The following is a 26424-nucleotide window of genomic DNA, read 5'->3' on the forward strand; positions in this document are numbered from 1 at the left end:
TTGTCTTCTTCTCCTTTTCCTCCTCTCCTCTCCTCTCCTCTCCTCTCCTCTCCTCTCCTCTCCTCTCCTCTGGTTGAGATATTGCCTCGGTGATGCTTTGTGACAGTGACGTTAATGGAAGCACTGTACATTTAACAACCTATATATCCACAAATTCCTCTCGCTGCTCACAAATACACACACACACACTAACACACACACACACTAACACACATGTGTGGGGGGGGGGCGTTGGCTACGGTGCAATCAGTGTGTTCAGATAAACACAATCAGTGCAGGAAATCCAGGTCCGTACACCTGTAAACACAGCCCACGCGTTCACGTTCTTGTTTTCCTGACGCCACATTAACGTTTTTTTTTTCTCCACGTGCATCAGGACGACAGGAGACATTTAACTCGCCGTGACTGTCGCTCTGCGTGTTGTGATAGGACTCAACTGTCAGCAGCTCGACAAAAAGAGCAGACGGCGACGGCGAGGGAGGGGTCGGGGGGGGGAGTCAATGAGCAGAGGGAAGAGGAACGAGTGGCGATGACAATGACAGGCAGGAAAAGAGGTGATTAAGAAGAAGAGACGCAGAGAAGTAGATGCAGAACGAAGCATGAATGGATCATCAGTGGTGCTCTGGTACAAGAAGCTACAGATCAGAAGAAGAAGAAGAAGTCTATCGAGGTTAGGAGTCACTGAGAGTCTCTCCCACTTCTTCAGAACTGAAATCAAAGCCTCGTTTTTCGTCCTAACTCGTGTCACGTCACTAGTTTTCAGTCCCACTGTTCGTTCTACTCGTCGTATTAAACTTTTAATCTTCCTGTGTACAACTGACAGAGAATGCGACAAGAAGAAGAAGTTTTGATGCTGCATTGATGTGATAAAAGTAAGAAACTGTGAAGGCTTCAGGCTGATTAGTCCAGATCCCATCGTGTTAAAAAACGGCCTCTGCACAGATCAGGACTTCTTCTTCTTCTGTCTTATTCTAGAACTCAGAGGCTCCTCTTCTCAGACACAACATCTGAAGTCTGGGTGACTTATATCACACCACGACTTTTCAGCTTTAACTCTGGTCCCACCGCTCATTTTATCAGTCCGTCTCCAATGAAAACTATTTAAGTTTCCTGTTAGCTGCTCATTATATATATCATAGATATAGTTTTGTAACAATTTCACTTCATGGTTCTCATCATATTTTCCCTCTAGTTTCTTTCTTTTATGTGTCTTTGTCTTTTTGTGCAGCTCTTCTCTGTCTCTGTGTCCTGATCTGATCTTAAAGAGTTGGTCTCAGCTTCCTAAAGTCTTTCCTCGTCTTCTCCTCGAGTCGACTGGATTCAGGCCAATAAATCTTTCAGTCTGAGTTAATGCCGTGTACAGAGGGGAGCTCGTACCTTGTGTTCTCTACTTCAGAAATGCTCTGGTCCTCCAACGCTGCTATAAACTCCCTGACCCTCTCTGGAAGATTTACTTTTCTCTTCTTTTGAACTCAACATACTCTGCTGCTTGATGTTGTTGTTGTTGTGTAGCTGCAGCCTTTGACCTGAGTGGACTCCATTGATTCTGTTTAGTCGTTTTATTGGAGCTGTGGATCCACTTGGTAGTATTGAATATGGATCTTGTGAATGTGAAGATGTGACTTCAGTCTTCTTTGTTCTCCTCCACAACAACAATACGCCACATAACTGAATCAGTTGGATGCTGATCCATGGTTGGAAAAAAATCCCTGTTTTCCATTGATAGATTTCCAATAGTAAATATTTTGACAGTAGCTGCAGCGTCGGGCTATAATCAAATTGCACGTTGCTTAACCTTTTCCACAGCCACTCCAGCTGATTAGCTGCTGTCAGGCGACGCTGGGACGTTTGCAGATATCTGATTGTTTTCACGGTCAGTTGCACTAATCCTGATACAGACGCTTTACGCTTCGCTGCGCATGGAGTCCGGTTTCAGCCCCAGTGGTTGGTGCAGGTGAATCTTCTTTCACACGTAAGTTGTTGATCAGAAACCGAGAGTGTTTATCCCTCAGGTCGGTGCTGGTGTGAACACAACAATCACACTCCATCCCGGAGCAAATGAACCGAGCGGAGCCCGGTTAGAGACGCTGGTCTCGGCCTGATTGCATTCGCTCCCCGGAGCAGTTTGTTTGCATTGTGAACGCAGTTCATCCACAGGCCGATACAGCTGCCTTATACTTATATAACCGAGGAGTTTACTTTGGGAAGAGCGTTCACTGAACCCTGAAACCAGAGGGGTCCGTGCCTGCCTTGTTTCCTAAACCCCCAAAACTATGAACGTTCCAAAGCGTCCATGGAGTGTGACGTGTGTGGATGTGAACAAGAATTACAGAGATTAAATATGTACATGTTATTGTAGAGGTATTATGAGCAAAAAAGAACAATGAATATCAACAGGAGGCAGTGGCACAACAACAACAACAACAAAAAACACGTTATGGTGCTTGGGGGTAAAAAACTAATCTTTTCCTAAACTACGCTGAACATGGTCCCGTCAATGCATCACACTGATGCTTGTGTAGCTGCACGGGATTTGTCGTGTGAATTTGTTCCACTGTTGCTCGGCTGTAAATGATTCATACGGAAAAGTCCTTCGGTCCAGCTTCAAACCTAAACGTTTCTCTGTGTACGTTAATGTGCATGGACATAAACCTCTAGACAAATCAGTGAGCTGATGCACATGTGCAGATTTGGTCGTCTTTGCATAAATAGCACAACCGTGTGTGTGTGTGTGTGTGTGTGTGTGTGTGTGTGTGTGTGTCACAGAGTGATGTTCTCATGCCATCATCACCCTGTGGCATGTGAAGTTCTGACCGGAGCGTGAACTCAGCGCTGACATTTACGAGACCTTTATCCTGCTGAGTGTGTGTATGTGGGTGTGCAGGTTATTCATGCAGCGCTACACACTTCCCTGGAGTACGCGCATATACACACAGCACCGCAAACAGGTTCAACAGTGTAGACGTCAGGAACGGGGATGAGAAGGCTTTTAGGTCTAACTGTGGTCTAAGTGACTCAGAAACAGTTTCTCCACCATGAAAAATGATTGTTTATTACTTGTTTGGGCGTAATCAGGTCCCAGTGGAGCCATTTTCTGCATGTGACATTTTTATTCTTATTTAATTATTTTTTTTTTCGTTCTAAATGTGCACTGTGTGGACTGTACACGATAAAAAGAAAAACAAATGTACCTGACTCTAATGTCAGTCTCTTTTATTTCTCAGGTGTGGAGGCGGAGCTTCTGTGTGAATCGGCTCCTCTCGTCGTCCGGAGACTCGTCGACGCCATCGAGAAACAAGGTGAGAAATTCATTAGCACATTTAACAACTACCTGCAACTGGTTAGATGTTTTATGTGTCGCACACCTGGAAACCTCATAAACCTGGAAGACGCAACAACATCCCGTCCACACATTCCTCTGAGGCAGAACCTTTATCTGGAGTCTCTCCGTCAGGAACTGATCAGAACTAACCAGATCAGTTTGGTACTGGACAGAAGAGTAACAGCAGTGTAGTCACTCACATCATCATTCACGCGCAGTAAAATGGCTCTGATTGGTTGGAGGACAGACATATTTATTTCTTTGCATCAGTTGAAACACGCTCATAATAAAATCTAATGCTGTCCTACCAGACCCATACACAGATAAGAACTGAGGCTACAGAAACTCACTTCTGCTTGAAGCCACATTTTATCATATTTATTATATTTCTGTGCATCTGTGGGCCTGAAAAACCTGGATACAGCTTTGATTAATGTTAACCAGGTCGTCTCTTCCCTCCTGGTTTCGGCCTGTAAGAGTCTAACCACGTCCTGACACCTGCTCGCTCCCTCACACACAGATTCATCTCCATTTTCTCTTTTCATCACTTACTTTACAAATGACTTCCTCCCACAGGAGGAATAATAAATAACCGTGTTATAGTTCTGTCTTCGAAAAGGGGAGCAGGTGATGTAATTTATAATTCAGCAGTGCTTCATGAAAAATTTCATTCAGCTCAGTTACCAACTGTAACCCAGAGCCTTAACGTCAGCCTCCATCATTTGTAAAGTATAATATATATGGCTGCGTCTTAGCCCAGAGGAACATCATCCTTTCTCTCGCTGACATCCTCCCTCGTCTTCTGTTTGTGTTTTTTTTCTTGCAGGTTTGAATGGGGAGTCTCTGTATCGAGGCCCTCCAGCCTCCGGTGGACCAGCCGAACTGAGGCAGGCGCTGGACTCAGGTAAAGACTCAGAGGCAGATTAACTGTGGTCGGATATGAGGGTTTGATACGATTTTCTGTCTTTGGGCTTTGGCCTTCGATGAGATGGGCTCCGATATCCAGCTTTTGTTCAGTTATGTCAGCTCCTTAAGATACAGATTAAAGGAAGCTTCACATTTCACCCTTGCACAGTTCATCAGATTCTTCAAAAGGCGTTGAATAAAGGTGACTGAACTTAGAATTTCTTGAATACGTTTCGCCACTCATCTAAATAGTTTCTTCAGTTCATCAGATGACCCTCCAACAAGATGGATAAGAAACAGAGCGAACTAAAAGCAGAGCCTCATTCAGGCGTCCACCTCGTCTCATAAAAGATCTCACGTCTGAAGGACTGAAGGTCACTTTTATGTAAAAGTCTGGATGTGAAGGAGGTGTAGTATTTTGAGTGCACAACAACCAAAATAAACCACAGGAAACGGTGAAAGAGACGTTTAGAGTCTTTAATGCTTTAGACTAAAGCATCTAAACATGATACTTTACCCCATTAAAACTCAATTGATGAGAACATTTAGTGGATCCACAAATCAACAGTCAGAAAGATTGAGAACAAACGGAGCAGATTGAAGACGACTGTTCCCCTCCACAGGAGTGGTCCACCAACAAACATCACTCCATCATAGTGGGAGAGGAACCAGAGGAACCCAGGGGAACTTCTAAGCAGCTAAAGGCCTCTCTCACATTGGCTGATGTTCATGTTGATGAATCCACTCAACAACCAAAGACACTGCTCTCTGTCCACAAAGAACATTTGGGACAATGTTTAGTGGACAGATGAGACCAGAGTAGAATAGTTTGGTTTAAATGTTTGGGCATCGTCATGTTTGGAGATGAACCAACACTGCATTCCAGCATCAGAACCTCATCCCTCCATGAAACATGGGGGCGCTAATGTCCTGGTTTGGGCCTGTTCTGCTGCATCTGCTCATCATTGATGGACCAATGAACTGTGAATTCTACCAGTGAACTCTGAAAGAAAATGTCAGGACATGAGTCCATGAGCTGAATGTGAAGAGAAACTGGGTCATGGAGGAAGACAAGGAGCCCAAGAACACCAGTGGTTCTCCAGAAGAACCAGATGAATGTTTAGGAACAAGTCAAAGTCCTGACCTTCATCCAGTAGAAATGTTGTAGCATCAGTCTCAATCTCACAAGTCAGCTGGTTCTGTTTTGGGGAATGGGGTCAGATTAGACCCTGATCAGCTGTTACCACAAACATTTAGTTACCAGGAGCTCACAACACACACTGGACACAAAGACTAATAAAACTAAACAAAAACTAAAAGCATCTATTACCAAAACATCTGCCTGCTGATATTTAGTGGAGGCTATGGTGTACAATTAATTAATGAAAGTTTGAATGGTTTTATTAGGTCCAAATTATATTCTTGTAGATGTATCATACTGGGATCATACATGTACGTATGTGGATATATAACTGACCATTCATTAATTATGCTAATAGCTACATTTTGGTGTTAGTGCTAATTGGAACTAGGCCTTGTATTATCTGAATGTTGTTTTTGCTCAGTTTTATTATTATTTGGTGTTTGTATAGTTTTGTTGTGTGGTGTGTTTTGGGTAGTCGTGTACTTCACTGTAAAGATAATTGTGTTGGGGGGGGGTTAAACTCTTTGGCCTCAGCCAAAGCTAATGGAGATCCAAAAAAAAGAAAAAAAGGGTTCTTTTTGTCTATTTTCAAGACTTTATCAGACGAGATACTTCCCCATCATGTTGTAATTTATCATTTCTGAACTAAGACTAAGACTAAAAAAGTGAGAAGAAGCCATCAGTTTAAAGACTACAAAAAGCTACACATTGTTCATTTCGTCCCTTACGTCCTTGTGGTAAAGACTGTCTCTGCACTCTAAATATGGAAGCAACAGGTGGCTCATCGTTCACACCCACAGTTCCTAGAAAACCTCCTCCTCTCCACGTTTCATCTGAACACAAACACCTGCTGAGACTCGTCTGTCTTCTAAGAGGCTCCTGAAAACAGTGTGAAACCAAAATCAATCAGGACTACCCCAGAAAAAAAGAAGTTGGCTGAGTTGAAGTTGCTGAAGTTCAGGTTTGGCACCACCAGGGAGTGCTCTGACTCTGCACTTTATTTTGGGAGAAAGGGGAGGGGGGCACTCACAAAATCAGACCAGAGACTTTACTCTGAGCGGGAGGGAGGAGGGAAGACAGGAACCATTTATCACAATTTAATACTCTAGTGACTGAGAACAGGCTCGTACTGGTATTATATCTGTAAGTGTGGATGACACAGACACCTGTCTGCCTCAGCATATACATGCTGAATCATGTGCACATCTAAACAGAGTCAAAGGCACCAAGCATGAATGGTTTGTTGACGTTTTCTTCTCTTGGAAAAATGGATCATTTGTGTGTTTGTGCTTCGCTGCAGCTGTGAAGCATGATGAATAAAAGGAAAGTGTAGTTGTGATTCAAGGTTATGTAGGTTTTCTGTTACCCATGGTCACTTTGTTTTTCGGGGGAGGCTGTGACTCAGTCAAGGGAGCGTTATCAAGTTATCAGTGAAGCAAAGGGTTGGTGCTGCCACGTGATGAAACATCCTGGAGAAAGACACTGAACCTGCTTGACAATGGTGTGTGAATGTGTTGGTTGAACCAGTTGGTTGAGGATCAATACGGCACCGTTCACTGACACGTGAAAGAAAAGAAACACCAAACTATGTCACTTTATCTCCGGTTCATCTTGTGTGGTACCACTTCAGGAGAGCAGCAGTAGTCACCAGTCACCAGTAGTTCACAATAAATGGCTCTGACTAGTTGTTGGAGTATCCAGTTGTGTCCAAAAGGAATTTAAATAAAGTGTTACCAGACGCATAGTCCTGAATCTGACTACACCAGAATAATTATCACTATGCACTGGTCAAGCATAACATTAGGACCTCCTTCCTAATATTGTGCAGGTCTCCCTTGCGGTGACATGGGCCTTCTGAGTGCATCCTGTGGTGTCTGGCAAAACAGTGTTGTTAGTGGGGGCCTTTGAGGGGAGGGGCCTCTATGGATCATCTCACAGATACTTGATCAGTTTGGCTATAAGTGTGATGTGGAGATGAACTTTCTTTCTGATGAACTGATGATCTAACATCCACATGAATGAATGCCAGGTCCAAAGGTTTAGGAGGCCGTGTAGAAAAACTCATCATTCAGTCATGAATTTATGTTATAATCATGCGTCTTCTGCTTCACCACTTTCCTTTTAAGGGACAGTTTCGTATCTTTGACGTAGTATGAGGAACATATCTACTCAATGTATGTTGTACCTACCAAGCCTTTGTTTGACTCAATCCAGAGTTGAGCTTCTTTCTTTCTACAGACCATGTTGACCAAACCAACAAAGTTTCTTTTGTTTCAGTGACAGCTCCAGGTATATCCTCTGTGGGCTTACAACTACCGAACATCAGCTTTTAATTCATGCACCAATTAGAAACCAGCGGTTTGTTTGTTGTTTTTTGCTCCGGGCGCTGAGACGCGCATGGTTGTTTGTGTATCTGTCTACTAACGTGGATAAAAGACCAGGTTTAGGTTGGTACCAGTCTGAGTGGATATTCTTTGAGCAGACAGCAGAAGCTATTTTAGCTCCTCGCAAGCAGATCTTTCAGATTAAAAAGAAGATTCTTCACACGCTGTCACTAGTTTTTAGCAGAGCACTGAGTTAAATCAGGCGGTTTGCGGCTTTAAAAGGTAGAGTTTCAAAGGCTGTTTCAATTTAAGTTCCCCAAAAGAGCATAAAACATCAATAAACCACACAAAGCACCGGCCCCATCAGCCTGTGATCACTTTACAGCATCCGAGGGGACATGCAAAGAAGGAAAATACAAAAGTTTAGCCCTTTCAACTTTTGTTTTCACTCTTAAATATATTTAGAGAGCAAATAAATCAAACATTTCTGGGATATCTGCTGCTCTTTATTGAATTTTTATTTTATTACGAGGGGGAATACTGACTTTTTCCAGTAATATTCTTGAAAAATCAGACCTGACGTGTATAAAATGTGGAATTAAATGTTTTATTCATTAGATTTATTCAGTTTAAACCAAAAAAAAGAAAAGAAATCTGAATCATAAGACCCAAAATGAAAACAGATGACTTTTTTCTTTTTCTTTTTTCTTTTCTTTTTTTTAGTATGGATGTTTTTCTGAGCGCGCGTCCAATTTTCTGCCACACAAGTCAACAACTCTGCAAATCTGATCAGAGTATATTGCACTCTGAGTGCAGTGTAGTGTAGAAGACACAGCAAACACACACTGCTACACACATCCACCTGGCCTCCTTGGACAGTCGTGGCAGGTCAGCACAGGGCCAGAGATTTGCACATATTCAAAGTAATTGACTGAAAGGAGCTGACATGTAGGCACTCAGAGGAATTTAGCGTGCAGCCTTGACGCGCACGCCCACATATATGTTGAGACAGAAATGGGGCTACATGGGAGAAAAGGCATAGAAATGCAGACGCTGATTTCCCGCAGTCACACCGGCTTTGTGTACAGTGAGTGGCCTGATAGGCACGGACAGATTTTATGGAATATATAAGAGAAAGTGGGGACTCGTGTGCAGATTTGTGCTGACGTGTGGATGCGAGGTCACGAGAAGGAAATGCTTGGTTTGAACGTTTGAGGGCAGGGAGTGGAGGTCTGAAAAGTCTGTGATGTACGTGGAAACCTGGGGAAAGACAGGAGGAGGAAAAAGATAGAAAGAAAATTCTTCTCTCGCTCGCTGTCTTTTCTCATCATTGACAGTTTGAAATATAAATGTACAAGGAAGAGGTTTTAAAACGCTGGACTCCCTGTTTGTTTGTGTTAGATGCATTCAACAAAACGTTCTCTTCACCGTTTGAGTAATAAGCTGCTTTCATTGTTTTTTCACACTGTTTATTTAAAAGCTCCCGGGTTCAGATGTTGCATGATAGTTTCCCAATAAACTGGCTCCTCCAGTGATGAGGGCTCAGGCGTTTGCACTGCACTTGCACCGGAACCTTGGAACAAACTGAGAACATTTGACAAAGTTCCTGCAAGATCTGAACTTATTTCTATCACTGGAACAACTCAACTGCCTGGATTCACTGGATTTTCCCTGTAAATTGTAATACAGTTGAGTTTCTGTGGCTTTGCATGGATTTTTTTTATTTTTTATTATTAATAACAGGTGTGTTAGATCATAGTAAGCAGGAGAGTGACATTTTCGGTGGAAGCCAACGTTAGACTTGGACAGCCTTTGTTCATTCACAAGGGAAATCGCTTGGTCACAGTAGCTCGGTTGCACATAAAAAACACTCTTGAACTAGAAAAATCGGTTGAGATATTTACAATATAAGTAAAAATAAGTAAAATAAAGCAGTGTAAGCAAAAAATGTGCAGATGGAAGTGATGGAAGCGAAGAGCCCAACAATTTGACATGAAAGTTGACCTGGCTTCAACTTTTCTTTATCGCTGCTATGACACTGGGAGGCTTGAACCAGTCATATGTGGTCGCTTCACCTGTTGCCGTGTTGTGTATATAGTTATTACCTGTTCTAAACCTCCCTGTCAATGACTTCACTCAGCATTTAAATAAACGCCAATGGTGACAATATCCCTGGCAACACTGACACAGTTGTAGTGGGAGAATCTTATTCAGCCATTGCTTGTAGCTGCAGTAAAACCCTGTCCACGTATTGTTCATTTGCTTGTAGTGAACATTCGGTTGCTATTGGGCGATTCATGCTGAGGTTGCCTAGTTAACACTCTTCATAATGTTTCTAGGGTGTGGACAGAGCTGGCTCTTCTTATTTTTAAAAAAGAAAATAGATTCTGGGTTCACTTGACGCTCCAATAAGCATGGTGAATCTGGTGGCAGGAACCAAAGTGGTGCACGGTATTTTCTGGAGGTGAAGCATGTGTTTGCATCATATGTCCATTAATTGTGTCAGTCGCTCTCATTGTTCCCTGATTAATCAAACTAATCAAAGATTATATTACTTCAGCTTGGTTTCCATCCACTTCACAATGCCAAAGGTTTCATTATTTTCTGCTATCATCGCTACAACTCTCATTAACACTCATAGTCCGAGGACACTTGCATGAAGAAGAGTTTCATATTGTGCTCTTTGACTTGTAAAAAGTAACCCAAGAAATGTGAAGTGACAGGTTCAATGGATAATTTGCTGTCTGTTATTCTGCAAGTTTTCTGCAGCTGGACCTCATATTAAGTAATGAACAGGATCAGTTGTAATTTCATTGCTATGTGTGTTTTTTCTGTAGACATCAGGCAGGAGGTTATGTGATTGTGACTGTGGCTTAGTTGTTAGAGCTAGGGTTCACAAACCAGACCTCAATGGAACAGTTAATGACTTGATCCCAGGACATTCAGTGCAGGACAAAGTGTCCTTGAGCAGCTTTGGGAACTCTGTGTTTGTATCTTATATCAGTTGGACTCTAAGGCAGAGATTAATTCACCACAGTGCTACAATATTCAGGTTTTTCTTCCCATCATCATCTAATCTTTGAGCTCTTGCATGAACTTTTGTTTACTCTTTGACTTCTTGGAAAAATAAGTAAATCAATAAGTGTGGACATATGAAGCAACAGGTAACTCATTCATTGGATCATTTGCTGTTTGACATTGTGCAGCAGTTGACTGCAGCTGGACCTCATAGTAAACAGTTTCAATTAAAAATCATGTGAGTCTTGTCTTTGAGGACGACCATGGCTCAGTAGGTAGAGCAGGAGTCCACAAACCAGACTTCAGTGGACCAGTTAATGGGTTGATCCCAGCACAGGGACCTTGAGCAAGAACCATTTTGGGAACTGTGTATTCATATGATGATCATCTGTATCTGTCGCTCCCACTGGACTTCAGGACTGACATGAGTTCAAGTTGTTAGAGCTCTTTGGGTTAATCTCAGAATCAGAATCACAAGTGTTATTGTTCTAGAGTAATTAAAGTTGGCACACAGTTCAAAAATAACAAGAAGTTGGGTTTGTCTGAATTGTTCAGTTTTGAAAAAACGTGTTGGTTGAGTCCTGTAATGACTTTTATCAATGAAATCAAGAGAAAATGACATATTGCATCATGCAGCATTTACTCAAACACAGCTCGTGTACAGAGCTCTGATTGGTTCAAAAAGATACTGTTGTCCCATAAACCCAGCAGAATGTCAAAGGTTTAAAAAGGTTAAATGTCCTGAATTTCCCCAACATTCATTGGCGTATCTTCCTGAGTGTACGTTCCTCTAAGAGGGGATGAAATTCCTGAGGCTTAACGAGGATATCTGCATGTCTGGACCTTAAAAACATTTTCTCCAGATCCTGCATGCACATGTCGTGATAACTGACAAAGCCAAGAAATAAAGAGTCCTGTGTTGGACTGATGCTGTAGGTGGTACCTCTACTTCAGTGTGCTGCAGAGCGGGTCTGATGTGTATCACTGATCATTATTAGATCACGATGCAGCATCAGTCACTCTGCATGAGAGGGTGTGAGGGCTGCTGCAGAGCTCTGCCTCTCTCTTTCTGTTGTGTTTCGGTTATGAAATAACGTTATGTAACGGGGAGTTTTTTTTTGTGTGCATTTTTACGGAAAACTCTTCGGTCATTCCGCCGACCGTCGCCTCCCTCAGTGACATGAGTGACCGTGTGTTTCATGTATGTGTTTGTCATGTGTACGTGGTTTTGTGTGCGTTTTTTGTGTGTGAGGGAGTCACACAGACAAATGAAAGCTTTCTAGAACATTACCTCATCAAGTTGACCTGCGATTGGTACGCGGCCCGGACGTTGCCATGGTGACAGCTAGTCTTTTTTAGCCGGTTGGTTCTGCCGTGCCCACACAGCGCTCGCTGTGTTGGCCCAGTAACACTGTGTGTGTGTGTGTGTGTGTGTTCATGCTTGAACCGTCAGTAAGAGCGAGGACATTTGGAGACGCGTGAAGACATTTGAGGGAAGTAGAGATGACTTTGGACAGTGACGACATTTATGGTAAAATAAGACGTGTTTATGTGAGTGTGTGGAAACAGCCTGCATCTTTTATAAATTGAAGGGAACATGGCATCGTAGTCCTTCCTAATGGGTTCGGGTTTAGAAGCTGAAGACAGGTTTGTAAAATAAACACACATGATCAGCCACAACATTAAAACCACTGACAGGAGAAGTAAATAACATCGACCATCTTGACAGTTTAATGTTCTGCTGGGAAACTTTTGGACCTGCCGTTCATTGGTTGCCTTCCTCCTTTTAAAGAACATCTGGAGTGATAAAAGACGTGTCCATCACGACAAAGAGCAACATCTTTAATACTGAGTCGGTCCTACTGTACGGCAGCGAGACATGGAGACCTACTGTCTACACCAAATCCTCCAGATCCACTGGCCTAATACCATCAGTAATATAGACCTGTGGCAACGTACAAATCAGAAACCAGCAGATGAAGAGATCCTTCAACGGCATTGGAGATGGACAGGCCATACTCTATATGAACCAACCTCGAACACCACAAGGCAATCCCTCAAGTGTAATCCCTAAGGTAAAAGAAAGGGAGGACAACCATGTGACACCTAGCGTCGTGACCTGGAGGCAGACGACAGTAACATGGGCCACACACCTGGAGACAGCTGGAGACGTTGGCTCAGGACCGAGATGTGTGGAAAACCCTTGTTGATGGTCTAAACCCCACATGTGGCTGTTAATTGGAGATGTACCCTCCACCTAGTCCAGACCAGGAACCCCCACCCCATAACAATGATACTGCTTGATTTCAGCAGCTTCCAAATTCACTAGATCCTGAACTGATCAAGTACCTGTAGGATGATCCACAGAGGCCCCTACTCTCAAAGGCCCCCATTGAACAGCATTGTGTTACCAGACACCCCAGGACACCCTCAGAAGGCCCATTCTGTTTTGGAGACACAAGGGAGACCTACACAATGTTAGGAAGGTGGTCATAATGTTATGCCTGATTGGTGTAGATATACACCGAGAACTAATAAGAGACCGGTTAGGAAGGAGAAAACAATCAGCTGGATGTGAAACACCAGTTATCCAACACGAATAACCTTAAATGGATGAAATGTGGTTCAGCTCAAGATAAAATCAGACACTAGATCGTGTGGAAGTCTCTGCGTCCAAATAACCTAAGAACATCAGCTGCGTCTGCTCGTACACTTTGACCCACTTAGAATTCACATGATGATGACATGGATGTGCTCCACTTGTCTTTGTTTTGGAAACGATGACTCATGTTGTGTCAGACCGGAGCAGAATAAACCGTGTCGTCCGTACGCACCGGACAGTTTACATGCGGGCAGATAGAATCACACAGTGGATGCGTGGAATGTGTGTTAGCCATCGAGTAAGAATCCTCTCCTCTTCCTCCGTCCTCACATTTCCACGTCTTTGTTCAGACAGATGGAGACATTCTTCCTCCCTCCCCTCTATTCCGTTAACCTAGCCAGCAGTCTTCAGCCCCGGACACATTAAACACTCTTTTATTTCTCTCCGTCGCCTTTATGCACTCTTCCCCCCCCCCCCCCCACCACCATCCCACCACCATCCCTCTCTCCCTCTCTTCCCTTCTCATCTTCCATCTCTTTTCTCTTCCATTTTTTATTCACTCATTCATCACCGTCCTTTTTCTCCCCCTCCCCGTACCTCTCTGACAGGAGCAGCTGAGTTCAGCAAAAATACAAATTAAAAGCGCTCCTCTCCTGCATCCCTCCATCCTTCTCCTCCGCCTGCATCCCTCTATCCTTACCCCCCCCACCCCCTCCTCCTCCTCCTCACATACACTCCGTCCTGCCACTTGTCTCTCGGTCTCCGCAGTTTCTATTGGTCGGGGGTGATGTCATCGTCTTCCTCTGGCGCCCGTCAATAACCTATTAGAAGCCGGCGTTTTTACAGTCAGCTGGGGAGGGAAGGAGTGCAGCCGCACTTAAACACACAACAGAACGTGGGGTGGAAACAGATGAAAGCTTCCGGCTGCAGAGGTGTGTCGTCCTCACCGAGGTATTTGGTGAAGCTGATGAGTTGTTCCTCGCGCAGACTGCGGCAACTTTCTGAGCCGTGTCCGTGTCTCCTCTCCGCAGCCGTTCACTGCTCTTCTGTTGGATCATTTTCACCTGGGTAAATAATCCTGCCCCAGCGCAGGGAGTGGTTTGTTGTTCTTGTTGGCAGATGTGAAGTCAGGGTGTGGAGGTTGGACAGGTTGATGGATGGGTTGCTGTTTCTGACTTTCATTCAGGAAACCAAAGTTAGTGTCCAGTCAGAAACAGTCGCACTTTTTAATTAAGTTCAGACTGGAAGTTGGTAATGAAATCATTTCCAATATCAATGACTGCGAATAATAAAAAAGAATAGTTGTTACTGCAGAACGCAAGTTGTACAGTGCAACAAAGTTTTATTTCAGCTTTGTAAGATTCCCACTAAAAACTATTTAATGATCTTCTGGGAAACTTTTGGTTACTCAGACATGTAGCACCCACCTAGACCAGACCAGACCAGACCAGACACCCCCCACCCCATATCAGCGACACTCCTTGATGGCAGCAGCCTGTTACCAGACACCACAGGACGCCCTCAGAAGCTCCATGTCCGTTCTCTGATGAGTCACCACTGTGTTGGAGGCACAAGGGAGACCTACACAATACCCCCAGGTCGCTTCATTTGTTCTGGTGTGGACACAGGAATTGCACTCCATCTAGGAGCAAATGATCCGAGCTGAGCCCAGTTAGAGAGGGTGATGTCAGCGCAATTCAAAACACTTCCCAGAGAAGTTCATTTTTAGTGAGAACACAAGTTACCCACCGCCCGAGACGACTACCTTATACTTATATACCAGGGTAGTTTACCTGATGTGTGTTTGAAAGAGTACTGTTTTTGATAGTTCCCAGTCGTCCACGTCACGGTGCATCCAAAAACAAGCATAGAGCTTATTAGATTATTTCCTGAAATCCAGATTTTCCATCAAAATTACGACCAATCTCAAAAATGTTTGCAAGAACATGAACCAGTGCAACTTCCCACATCACCTACAGGAGAATGTGCAGCGGATGAGTCAAAACCTTGAACTCTTTTTCTTTCAAACCTGATGTTTCCACTAAAACCTTCAATGTTAACAGGTGTTCACCACCGATTTATACTTCTATGGAATAATACACTACATCTATCTGCAGCACTACAGGGTGCAGAAACAAATCATACACAGATTTTCTTGTCATCAGCTTGTAGTCAAATTCAGCTAAATGGCAGAAGAATAGTCTCCGTCTCTTTTCGTCTTCCTCCTCTGAAGCAGCATGTATACGATGATGTCATGTCTTGCACAGCGCCAGTAATCTGAGATGTGGTGTCTGCAAATACTGTTTGGATTCATCCCCTCCACCGTGTAAATGCCTCCATAGCAAGTGCATACGTCTCCTCCTTTGGTTAGTCTCTGTGCGCTCGCTTCCTGTCTCCGATGCTTATCTCTGCCATATGCTGCGCTGTAACATGAACGACTGAAGCTAAAGATACCTGTGGCTTCACCGTCTGTTGGAAACACTCTCACACACACAGAGTTCACCCGCTGACATCTTTTGTTTCTCTTTTCCTCGGTTCATCTCTTTGCACCTAAACGCTGACGTTTGATTTCAGTCTTATCTGTATCTCAGGGAACATTTCATTCTGTACAATTTCCTTTGTTCTTTTCTCAAGTGCATCACACACACACATATCTCAGGTGTCATGTTTGTGCAGTCGTTGTTTTTCTTGAGAGCTGTGTCAGCATTTCCATTATTCATGTTGTGCATGTATGTATAGTGTCACCATTTCAGCTTTTTGTCACCTAACCAAGCATGTGTCCTGCTTTAAGTCCAGGTGTGAACTCTGATCCGGTCTCAGTCCACACATGGAGGTAGTCTGGGACACATTTAACATCCAGCCTGGGCAATCTGACCACAAGTGTCCAGCTTTGCTTTACGTTCGTGCTGGTATCCAGTAAAATGTGTGTCCACATGCGTCCCCAGCCCCAGCACTTGGGATCTGATCCCTGTTTCTCCATATGCAAATAAACCGTTGCAAAGCTGCTGTCTCTAATGGATCTCTGACCCCAATCACAATTTATTTTAACATCTGCCCTCACAGGTGGCCAGCTTTGACTCCAGGTGTGAACACACCCAGGACACATTGGAGTGATCACAAGTGGCCACATGTGGAGGATCTTTGTGGCTCTAGTAGATCGTGTCCAGATGTGGAAGTGGGGAGCCCACACTCCACTCTGCCTGGTGTCTTGATGACCTGCTGCAGCTGTTTTTTCTCTGCTGCGGTGCCGTAGGTTAGCACGCTCTCTGTGGTGCAGTGTTAAAAGTTTTTCAGGAGAGGTGGAGGGAGTTTGTTCTTCCTTAGTGTTCTCAGAAAAAAAAAAAGAAATAGATGCTTCTTGGCCTTTTTAATAATGTTGTTAGTCTTCACTGTCCAGTCCAAGTCCTCTGAGATGTGCAGACCAGGGAACTTGAAGTCTGTGTATGTGAACAGCATTATCCTCAACCTCCTGAAATCAGTGAAGATTTCTTCGGTCTTTGTGGTATTGATGTTGAGGTGGTTGTCACTGCACCAGGCCACTAGTCTCTGGACGTCCCCCCTGTACGGAGCCTCATTGCCCCCGACCATTAGTCCCTCTGATGGTCGTGTCATCAGCAAATTTGATGACAGCGTTAGCATCTCTGGTAGCAATGCAGTTGTGTGTGTAAAGCGTGAAGAGGGCGGGACTATCCACCGAGCTGCAGTTTGTGCAGTTTGCTGACCGGTCGACTGGAGCTGATGGAGTTGAATCACGAGCTGAACTCAACGAACAGCATCCTGACGTATGTTTGTGTCAGTGCGACTGTGGAGGACTATGGAGATGGTGTCGTTTGTTCATCTGTTGGACCTGTAGGCAAACGGATGTTGGTCAAGGTCCGGTGGAATCTGGGCCTTAATATGACTTTCCATACATTTCATTATGACTGTGTCAGCGCTACAGGCTGGTAATCATTCAGCCCTGTGATGGAGGAGGTTTTGGGCACTAGGGATTATGGTAGCAGTGTTCAGGCAGGTGGGGACTGTGGCTTGCTGCAGTGAGTGGTTAAAGATGTTGGTGAAAACTGCAGCAAGCTGATAGGCACACGACTTTATCACCCTCCCTGGTTCTCCATCCGGTCCTAGTGCTTTACTGGTGTCAGTGCCCTGCGTGGCGTCCGATGGTGTTAACAGTGTGCCCTCTGCCTGTCTGCTGTCCTCTTCAAAGCCTGCAAAAAAGGTGTTGAGTTTGTCTAGCAGAGAGGTGTCGGTGTAGGATGGGGGTAGTAGTTTAGGAGTAAAAATCTATGAAAACGAAGCTCAGGTATTAACTTTACACTGCAGATGGTTAAAATCAACATTAAAGTGAGACTTCAGAGCGTCCGGGATGTCTGAACGTGGCTCAGATATTCCCTTTATAGCTGAGTTTCTGTTCGAGTTGAAGAGAAAACATTCTCTGGATTATGAATCTCTGAAACAGAAGGGTTTTTTTTTTTCACTTTGACCAAACTGTCCGATTCAAAAATGCTTTTCAAATCTGGCAAACAGAATTCAAGATGAAAAGTGAAATACGAGGTACTTGGATAGACGCGGCGCACCGAGTCTGTGAGACTGACAAATCAAAACCAGATCGGGTTGTGAAATGTAATTTTTTAGATGAGCTGATTTATCCTTTAATGCCAATTCTCTCTCAGCTAGTGTTGCATTTTGGCCCTTGAATGAACTTCCTTTTGCTCTTTAGTTTGGGCCTGTATCTTATATTTCTTCCATCTGCCCGTAGGAAAGTCTCTCCACGTTATATCCTTCTCCCTCTCTCTATTTTATTCTCTTCTTTCTGTGTGCATCCTCCTGCTGCCTATTCCTGAGTCCATGTTGTGATACCAGTGTGTGTGTGTGTGTGAGCAGAATACCAAGGACAGATGGGTAGACGGGCGAGGTGAGCGGGTTCACGAATATGTGCACACTAACACAAACACACACCGTCACAGGAACCAGTCGACCGTTTCACACAGTAGCGGTGACGATGTTTTTCTGAAGTAGAAAGTTCAGACGGTTCAGGCTGAGATTATCACCCCAGGGCAAAAAATACTCACTCATATTCGGACGTACACACTCTGAACCCTCAACGCTGTGGTCGCAGAGGAAGGATTGTTACTGTCCCTGTTTTCTTTCTGCTTATTTCCCCTTCACTAAGCTTTATTTAGTTTTCTCTTGTCACATCTATTAAATGAATCCCTAGAGACGCACGTTATTTCCACCATTACCAGCAACACAACTCTAAAGTTACCAAGCACCAATCATTAAGGCCTGTTGTTGCACCAATATCAGTGCTTAAAATTTCATTAAAAGTGCCATTACCTTACTTGGAAAGGCTCCTAAGTTGCTTGCAATCAATCATGGCATGCACTATGAGCAGTAAGAGTACTGTTTTAGTGATTTGCATCCACAGTGTGTATCCAGATCTAAACTGGGATCAGAAGGCGACCGGATCCGCCAACATTTCATAGCCTGAAGGCTCATGCAGATGTTTGTCTCCGAATATCCTCAGTTAATCTTTCCTTGAGAAAGGTGGAGATGGGGAAGCAGCCAGAAATGCTACAGTGGAAATGTGCTACTACCAAGCGGACAAATCGCTCTCGCTACGTCTGCGACGCCGTGATGTGTAGTTTCATTTCTGGGAAGGTCATTGTACAACGTAACAGTCTGTGAAGGGTCTGGGCTGTCGTCTTAGTCTAAACCACCTTTTCTGCTTTGGGTTCTGTCACATCTCAGCTAGATGAACAGCAAATACATAATCCATGCATTAGATCCACAAGTTTAACATGTTGTCGCTCTACTGCTCTTCCTCCTGCTTCCTTAGGCTTAGGCTTAGGTTTAGGCTTAGGCTTAGGTTTAGGTTTAGGTTTAGGCTTAGGCTTAGGCTTAGGCTTAGGTTTAGGTTTAGGCTTAGGTTCAGGCTTAGGTTCAGGCTTAGGCTTAGGCCTAGGTAGGTTGGCAAACCCTAGAAATATTAGCAACAATTTCGGGTGCTTTCAGACATAGGTTGTTGTTCCAAAACTGTTGCGTTTATCTCTCAGATTGTTCCGTTTGAGCTGGTGTGATCACAGCCATTGGACTCTGTATTCTGTCCCGAGTTTCAGACTTGGAGCGGTTTATTTGAAGTGTGAACAGCGTTAACAACGGGCCAATATGACTACTTTGTATATAGTTTTCTACTTGTAGCCTAGAAGCCAGAAACTACATGAACTTTTTCTTTAGAAGCTACATGAACACTAATAAATGCCATTGAGCATGATGCTGCTGATGCTCCACTGTTCATTTGATTATTTCCTGATTTCCTGGAATCTAGTCTTGTCTCTGAAGCGTATGACCAACTTCAAAACTGTTTGCAACGAGATCGCAATGAGAAAGTGACTGATGTCTGGTTATGTTGTCTATAGTCTTACAGTCATATATTAAGTCCAAATATATGTAAATACAAGCTATTTTAGCTTTACCACGTTTACTAAGACAAACTAAAGTCATGTGCATTAACTGAAAGCTCTCAGCTTTAATTCAAAGGTGCGTAAAGTTTACAGCCGGTTTTATGCAGTGTTTGATTGTCAGGGGCTCAGAAGTGGTCACACAAAGGAACTTACTAGCAATTAAATCATCAGCTTCATTTAAATAAGGAGAGATCAAACTGCGCAGAATGAATTGTTGCAGAAACATGAACATGCAAGGAAGCAGCTCGTCATGGAGCTAAATCGATGACGATAAATAACAACATGACTGAAACAAGTTGAATCTAAGGTTTTGTGGAAAAGATGAGGAAATAAGAGAAATATCCATATTCACCTGAGAGGAACAGGTCATGAGGGGACAGATCTTCCTTATTAAACTTTAATCTAAGCTTCACGTTCTGGTAAACAGCTGAAATATCATAATTTTTGTCTGTGTCTAAACATGAGTCTGATGACTATTGAACTTGAGTGGAATTAAGTCTAATCCACTCACATTGTCTCTTATTCACTTATGTAAAAAACAAAAAAACAAAAACAAAAGCCAAAAAAATTAAAGTTGCTGCGTTTTGGAATAAACTACCAACAGTAAATAAGTTTTTCGAAACTTTAGATGTGACAGAAAGAGAAAGAAACACAGAAGCAAACACAATCCCAACATATATATGAAGTGCACCATAAAACCAGTGGTTAAAGATAAATATGCATAAAACCAAGCGTTTCCTGCACATGTGTAAACACGACTCATCTGCAGCTCCATTAAAAAAATGTAATAAAGTTTCAAGCAGGAATGTTTCATCTGTAGCAGTTTCAGTGTTTTTTAATGGCATCTTTAAATATTAAATGTTCCCTCAGTGATTTAATCTGCCCGATTCAAATTGGACACAATAAACCTGCAGAGATGCACTGGTGTGATACAATAGTTACACACAACCGCAGGGCACAAATGCTGTAGCTGATAACATGCTGATGTTAGCTTGTGGAAAACATTCAGCACATGCTTCATCATGCATATACGCTGAATCTTACATGAAGTTAACTTTTCTGGAGATGTTCACCTGTCTGAGGGCTACGCTCTCAGCGCAGAGACAGATTTGGCCCGTGGAAGGCCCCGGGGTGAAAATAAGCCTTCCACTGTCTGTGTGCTGTGAGTATCCTGTTGCCCTTGAAAGATAACTCCAATATTACTTCATATTTTTTTATTTTTTTTTCCTGTGGTCAACAAATCCCCTAAAAATACACAAAGCAACTAGGAGATTAGTTCTATGACTACTGTTGTGTATGGGTGTGTGCTGCAGAGCTCAGCTGCTGTGAGAATCTATTGAAAACCCGTCTGTTGCTGAATGAAAACAGATCACAGTCCGCGACAAATGCTCCGTTTTCTCCTGTTTGACGGACATCTGCTAAGAACTGCCCAGCAACAAGCAGCTCCTTCAGAAAACTGCTGATTCTGTTTGACTACCCAGAAGCTACAGAGCGCAGGACTGACGACACATTGCTTCATATTATATTTACATATCACACTCAGTTCTTATCAGAATCAGAGTCTGGTGACACACATTATTGGAAGTAATACATATAGAGAGACCATACAGAGAAAGAAATAGCTTTGCATGCAACTGGATAGTTCAGTAGTAGAACATAAGAGCTGATTCAGACACTGTCCACATTGTCACATTACACAACATTAGGCCACTTCTGTTTCATGGTACCTATTAAATCAGTTGTGCTCAGTGTTCATGCAGAAGTGAGAGACCTCACAGACCACATTTGACCTGAGAACGTTGCCTTGATGTTTGATCGGCTGAATGAAAAGCACATGTGCCTGAACCTCACTGAGAGGTGTGGAGGTTAGATTTATGAGTGTCAAACCTATTCTGATTGTTTCTAGGACACTAGTCTCCATGTAAACTTCTGATCCATTAAACTCAAAAACTCCTTAAAGCTGCCGATTTTGACTTTTTTTGACTTCACAGAGAGATTCTGGAATCGCTGATTAGTTTATTGTGGTTTTTGAGGTTTGTCTATGTTGTGTTTAAAAGTTAACCGTGGGGTGTGTGTGTGTGTGTGTGTGTGATGAGCTGATTATTTCTCACACTGCAGATCTGTGGTGATGATTGGAAGTAAAACAGGATCCTACAGCGTCAGACTCCCACTGTCAAACCACATGCTTCTTCTGTTGTAGTAATATCTGACGCCTGTGTTAGTATGTGCTGAGGTAAATCCTTAATACTCAGCCTCTGATGAACAGGAGTCATATGAGCAGAAACATTCTGACTCCTTATCTGTCTTTACCATGAACTTCCAGCGACCTCTCCCAGATCTTTATCAGCGTCTGTCTCCGTATCTATTAGTCATGTATGAATCCTTCATTGTTTCTTCATGATTCAGCAAACCTGGGCTTCCTTTGTGCTTCCGTGTTAATATATTTGTTTGAGAGGACAGAGGGAGGAGATGAAGATCAATAAAGTCAATACAAACACAAATTGGGGTTTTACTGTGGATGCATTTCTCTGCATCATGGATTCAAACACATTCATCTTTAATGGGTTGTGCTGCCAAAAATCTGAACATCCAAATCCTATATTACCGTTTTTAAATCAGCTTTGGTTTGCCCATTTACATTAAAATAAATTGAAAATGAAGACAAATCATTAATTTGGACACATTGACTTCATAATATACTGCAAATCCTGACATAACAAACAGCTTAAAAGTTCAGTTGTCACCCCAAGGAATGGGGAGGATCCAAATTCAAGACCCAGGAGGAGGCGGGAAACAAAATAACTTTGATGAAACTAAGTAGAAATATTACAGAGGGTGCTGCTACTGTTGTAGCAAGGAGTCCAGTAACAGTAACAGTAGCAGAGTGAGTCAAAAAACACACAAACCAAAGACAAAGCTCTCGTTCAGACCTTTTATTAACATCTGCCTGGATGATCTGATTGCAAGTGTCCACCCAAAAGTCCAGGTATGGACTGTTCTGGTCTCAGTGGAGATGGTCTCAGCGTGCATCAGCAGAGAAAACATCTAAAGATATTGAAGCAGAAACTACTTAAACCAGGTTAAGAACTGTCCAACACTGCATTATTAAAAAAAAACCTGGAAGGACAGTGGGGAACCATCGTCTTCCAGGAACCAATCCTGATTGATGGTGATGGGCCATCACTGAAACGTTCGGTGAAATCAGATGGAAGAAAAGCAGCAGTAGAACTCAGGGCTTTGTTTAATAGTGGAAGGAAGAGCATTTCCACACCATGGACAATGTGAAGGGAACTCAAGGGACTGGGACTGAACAGAAAACCACTAATCAGGGAGGACAACCTGGAAAAAAGGCTCCAGTCTGCTAGGGAGCAGCACAAAGACTGGACTCTGGAGACATGGGGGGAGGTCATGTGATCTGATGAGACCCTTTTCCAGAATGATGGGGCATCTGGGGAAGGGCTGGTTTAAAGAGTACGATCAGCTGACTACCTGAATACAGTGAATGACCAATGGAGTTTGTTTTCCATATTCTAAGACGACAATGCCAGGATTCATTTGGCTCAAACAGTGAAAGAATGTTCCAGGGAGCATGAGACCAGATAATTTTTACCACAGAGTCCAGACCTGAACCCCACTGAGAATCTTTGGGATGTGCTGGAGAAGGCTTTGTGTGTTAGTCAGACTCTAACATCATCAATACAAGATCTTAGTGAAAAATTAATGCAATATTGGATGGAAGTTAATCTGGTGACATTGCAGAGTTTTAGAGTGTGAATTTTTGTTGGCCATTTCTGGGGCCAGGCAGCGTAAAACAAGAAATATAAGGAAAATAAACAGGAAACACAATATTCATGTATGCAGGCCGCTGCAGTGAATAACAGATTCTGACATTTGGTTGTGCAGATAATTATATCCAGTTGCTGCTGCCATGTTAACGTTGCATCTAATAATACTTAGCTAGAACTTTATTTATTTCCAGGGGAGCTGTTGTAGCTTTCAGAGTGGCCGCTCTCCTCCCAAATGGCTTTAATTTGAATAGGAATCTCCACAGTCCTTGAGCTATTTGACAGATAATTCTCCCTTTTTCTCAGCCCCTCACTCTCTGCTATACTTTAATGACTGCTATTGGATTAGCTCGGACCAACATTTCCACAAATCCACTGGATTGCGTTGCAGCTATTTTTTTTTTTTTTCCTCTTTAAAATTGCTTGTTCTCCTGAATCGTTGTGCTGTAATTCTGGCGAGAGCAGATGATCTCACAGCTTTTGTAGTGTAATGAGATTCTTATTGGAATGCTGCTGCAGGGGTACGCACACACACCAGCCTCGCACACAATGCACAGAGAGCAACACAGGGGTTTAGTGTATTACATTAAAGTGAAGCTTTATCTGATTAAACCAATACCGGCGTCATTGTGTACGAGCAGGGGATTGGTTTTGTCCTTCAAATTTCCTGTGGCTCGAGTTCAAGTTGTGAGCACGTCTTCTTTCGTTTTTGCAGTTTGGGGTGTTAGGGCAGTTCTCCTCTTTTTACATGTGGGGTGTGACTCGCTGTGCTCATACATTCTGATTCCCGATAATAGAGACGCATTCAGCGTTCTGTTCTGCTGTGACCTCGACCACAATCTGAAAAAATATTGAAGGCAGCGTAATGATTTGTCCTGTTTTGTTGCGTGTTTGTTGCTGAGTGTAGCTCACAGCACTGATCCAACACGTCAGTGACCCCCTGACAACCTTCACTGTTTCCCTTGTAGAAAGTTGTTCATGGGGCACCAGGCGTTGAGTTTCTTTGCTCACAGGTGAGTTCTGACTGCTGCAAATGGTTCATGAGTAATTAATGTGTGATAATGATGAAAAGTTGCTGGATCCGTGATGACCCGTGGCTGTGTCTCATCAGAGAATGGACACAGTTGTTAGTTAGAGGGTTATGAGGATCATCACTCAGATGCTTGATCGGTTTGGGCCAGGTCAACACCTTGTGTTGTTCTTCATGTTTTTTGTGTTGTTCCTAAAGCATTTTAATGTTTAGCGTTTTGCAGATCTACGCAAATGAATTCCTGGTCCAAAAGTCTCCTCTCGGTGGCCATAAGAACATGTGAGCATATTTGCTTTGCTGCCTGGCTAGGCATTTGATTCTAGTGAATATTAAACAAAGGATATGAAAGTTGTTGTTTCGTTGCAGTGGTCCCAGATTGACACACCTCTATCCTCTCTCCATCTTTCTGATGAACTTCTTTTCTGCAGCAGAGGCAACTCTTTGCTGTTGTTTTGTGCCTACAAGGTGGAGCCAGGACCCAAATACAGAACCAAGGGTAGGCAGGAGCAGGAAACAAAAGAACTTTAATGAAATGTACAAAATCAGGACAAGAAGTGCTGCAGGGTAGACAGGGTATTCCCAAAACACAAAAACTGGTAAATCCAAAAACTAAAAGCTAGACAAAAAAAAAAAAACTCATGAACTAACTGAAAACACTAGGAAACATCAAGAGGGGGTAACTCAACAGACGAGTTGACAGAGAGGAAGACAGGACTATATATACACTGAGGAGGGGAAACGCAGACATGAGATACCAAGGAAGAAACTTAGTAAATGAAAACAGGAAACACAAGAAAAACTAAACAGAGTTCCTGAAAACACTCTAAAGTTACACACACAAGAAACTTTCTGGACATTTTGAGTTTTGAGGAAAGTTTGTTCCTGTTATTGTCTGCAGCTCTGATTGCAGCGTTGAATTTGACCTCACTTGATGCACAGACAGGAAGTAGAGACAGAATGTCATTATTCAAGTCTCCACCAGACACATCAACCAGATCTTCTTCAAAATGCTTCTCAGTAACTAGGCTTTAGTCCAGACTATTGAGCTCCCTGTCCATCCATCCATCCATCCATCCATCCATCCATCCATCCATCCATCCATCCATACATCCATCCATCCAGAGATGAAGCAAAGCTCAGGCGACAGGTTGATGCTCTTCCTCAGGGAGAAAGACCAAAAAATCCGCTCCCAAAGGACTTTCAGAAAAATCTGCGTGAAGTGATAATCAATACTGACCCGTCTGGGCTTATGTTTTCAAGGTAACATGCTAAGCTCTGCGCCTCCTAAGAGTCTTCCTGAGATATTCCTGCTGTTATAGTCTGGGTCAGTTTCTTCACCCGCTGAAGACTTCTAAAACCTAATTTTCGAAAAAGAAATTACTCGTCTTTCTTTCAGAGAGTAAAACATGATATATGAGATGTTTTCTGCACAGACTAAAAGGTGAAAGAGAGGCGGAGGATGAAGACTTTAGATGGAGAGAATAAGACAGAGGGAGGGAGGTCGGGATAGAGGTAGGATTGAATTGATCTCATTCCCAGTCCCTCAGTGAGCAGTGTAATGATGCTGTGTTGGCTGTGGTCCCAGAGTACGACTCTGTTCCATACGCTGTGATTAAACCTGCTCGGCTGACTGAGACCATCCTGCCCGGCGCACCTCACTTCCTCCTCCTAACCAAAAAAAAAAAAAAACTTAACCCACCAGAGCCAGCTTTGTGCTAACTACTGTTTAATGCAGCTTTAAAGGTTTGTTTTTAATAGTTTTACAATGATGGATGACATTTATAATGAGCTAAAAACAGATGCCAGCAAACAGGACGCAACATTAGCATTCA

At 43.2% G+C, this 26424-nt stretch overlaps 1 protein-coding gene across 1 annotated transcript in view; it reads left to right on the plus strand.

The window, feature by feature from the left end:
- The window catches only part of pik3r3b (phosphoinositide-3-kinase, regulatory subunit 3b (gamma)), a 207090-nt gene that overhangs the window by 65925 nt on the left and 114741 nt on the right, over window positions 1-26424 (plus strand). The window contains exons 3-4 of the mRNA XM_047587078.1: window positions 3225-3299; window positions 4149-4226. Coding sequence (XP_047443034.1) covers window positions 3225-3299; window positions 4149-4226 — 153 coding nt within the window. The remainder of the gene's footprint in view (window positions 1-3224; window positions 3300-4148; window positions 4227-26424) is intronic.

This window comes from Mugil cephalus, chromosome 6, assembly GCF_022458985.1.
Source record: "Mugil cephalus isolate CIBA_MC_2020 chromosome 6, CIBA_Mcephalus_1.1, whole genome shotgun sequence".
Taxonomy (NCBI): domain Eukaryota; kingdom Metazoa; phylum Chordata; class Actinopteri; order Mugiliformes; family Mugilidae; genus Mugil; species Mugil cephalus.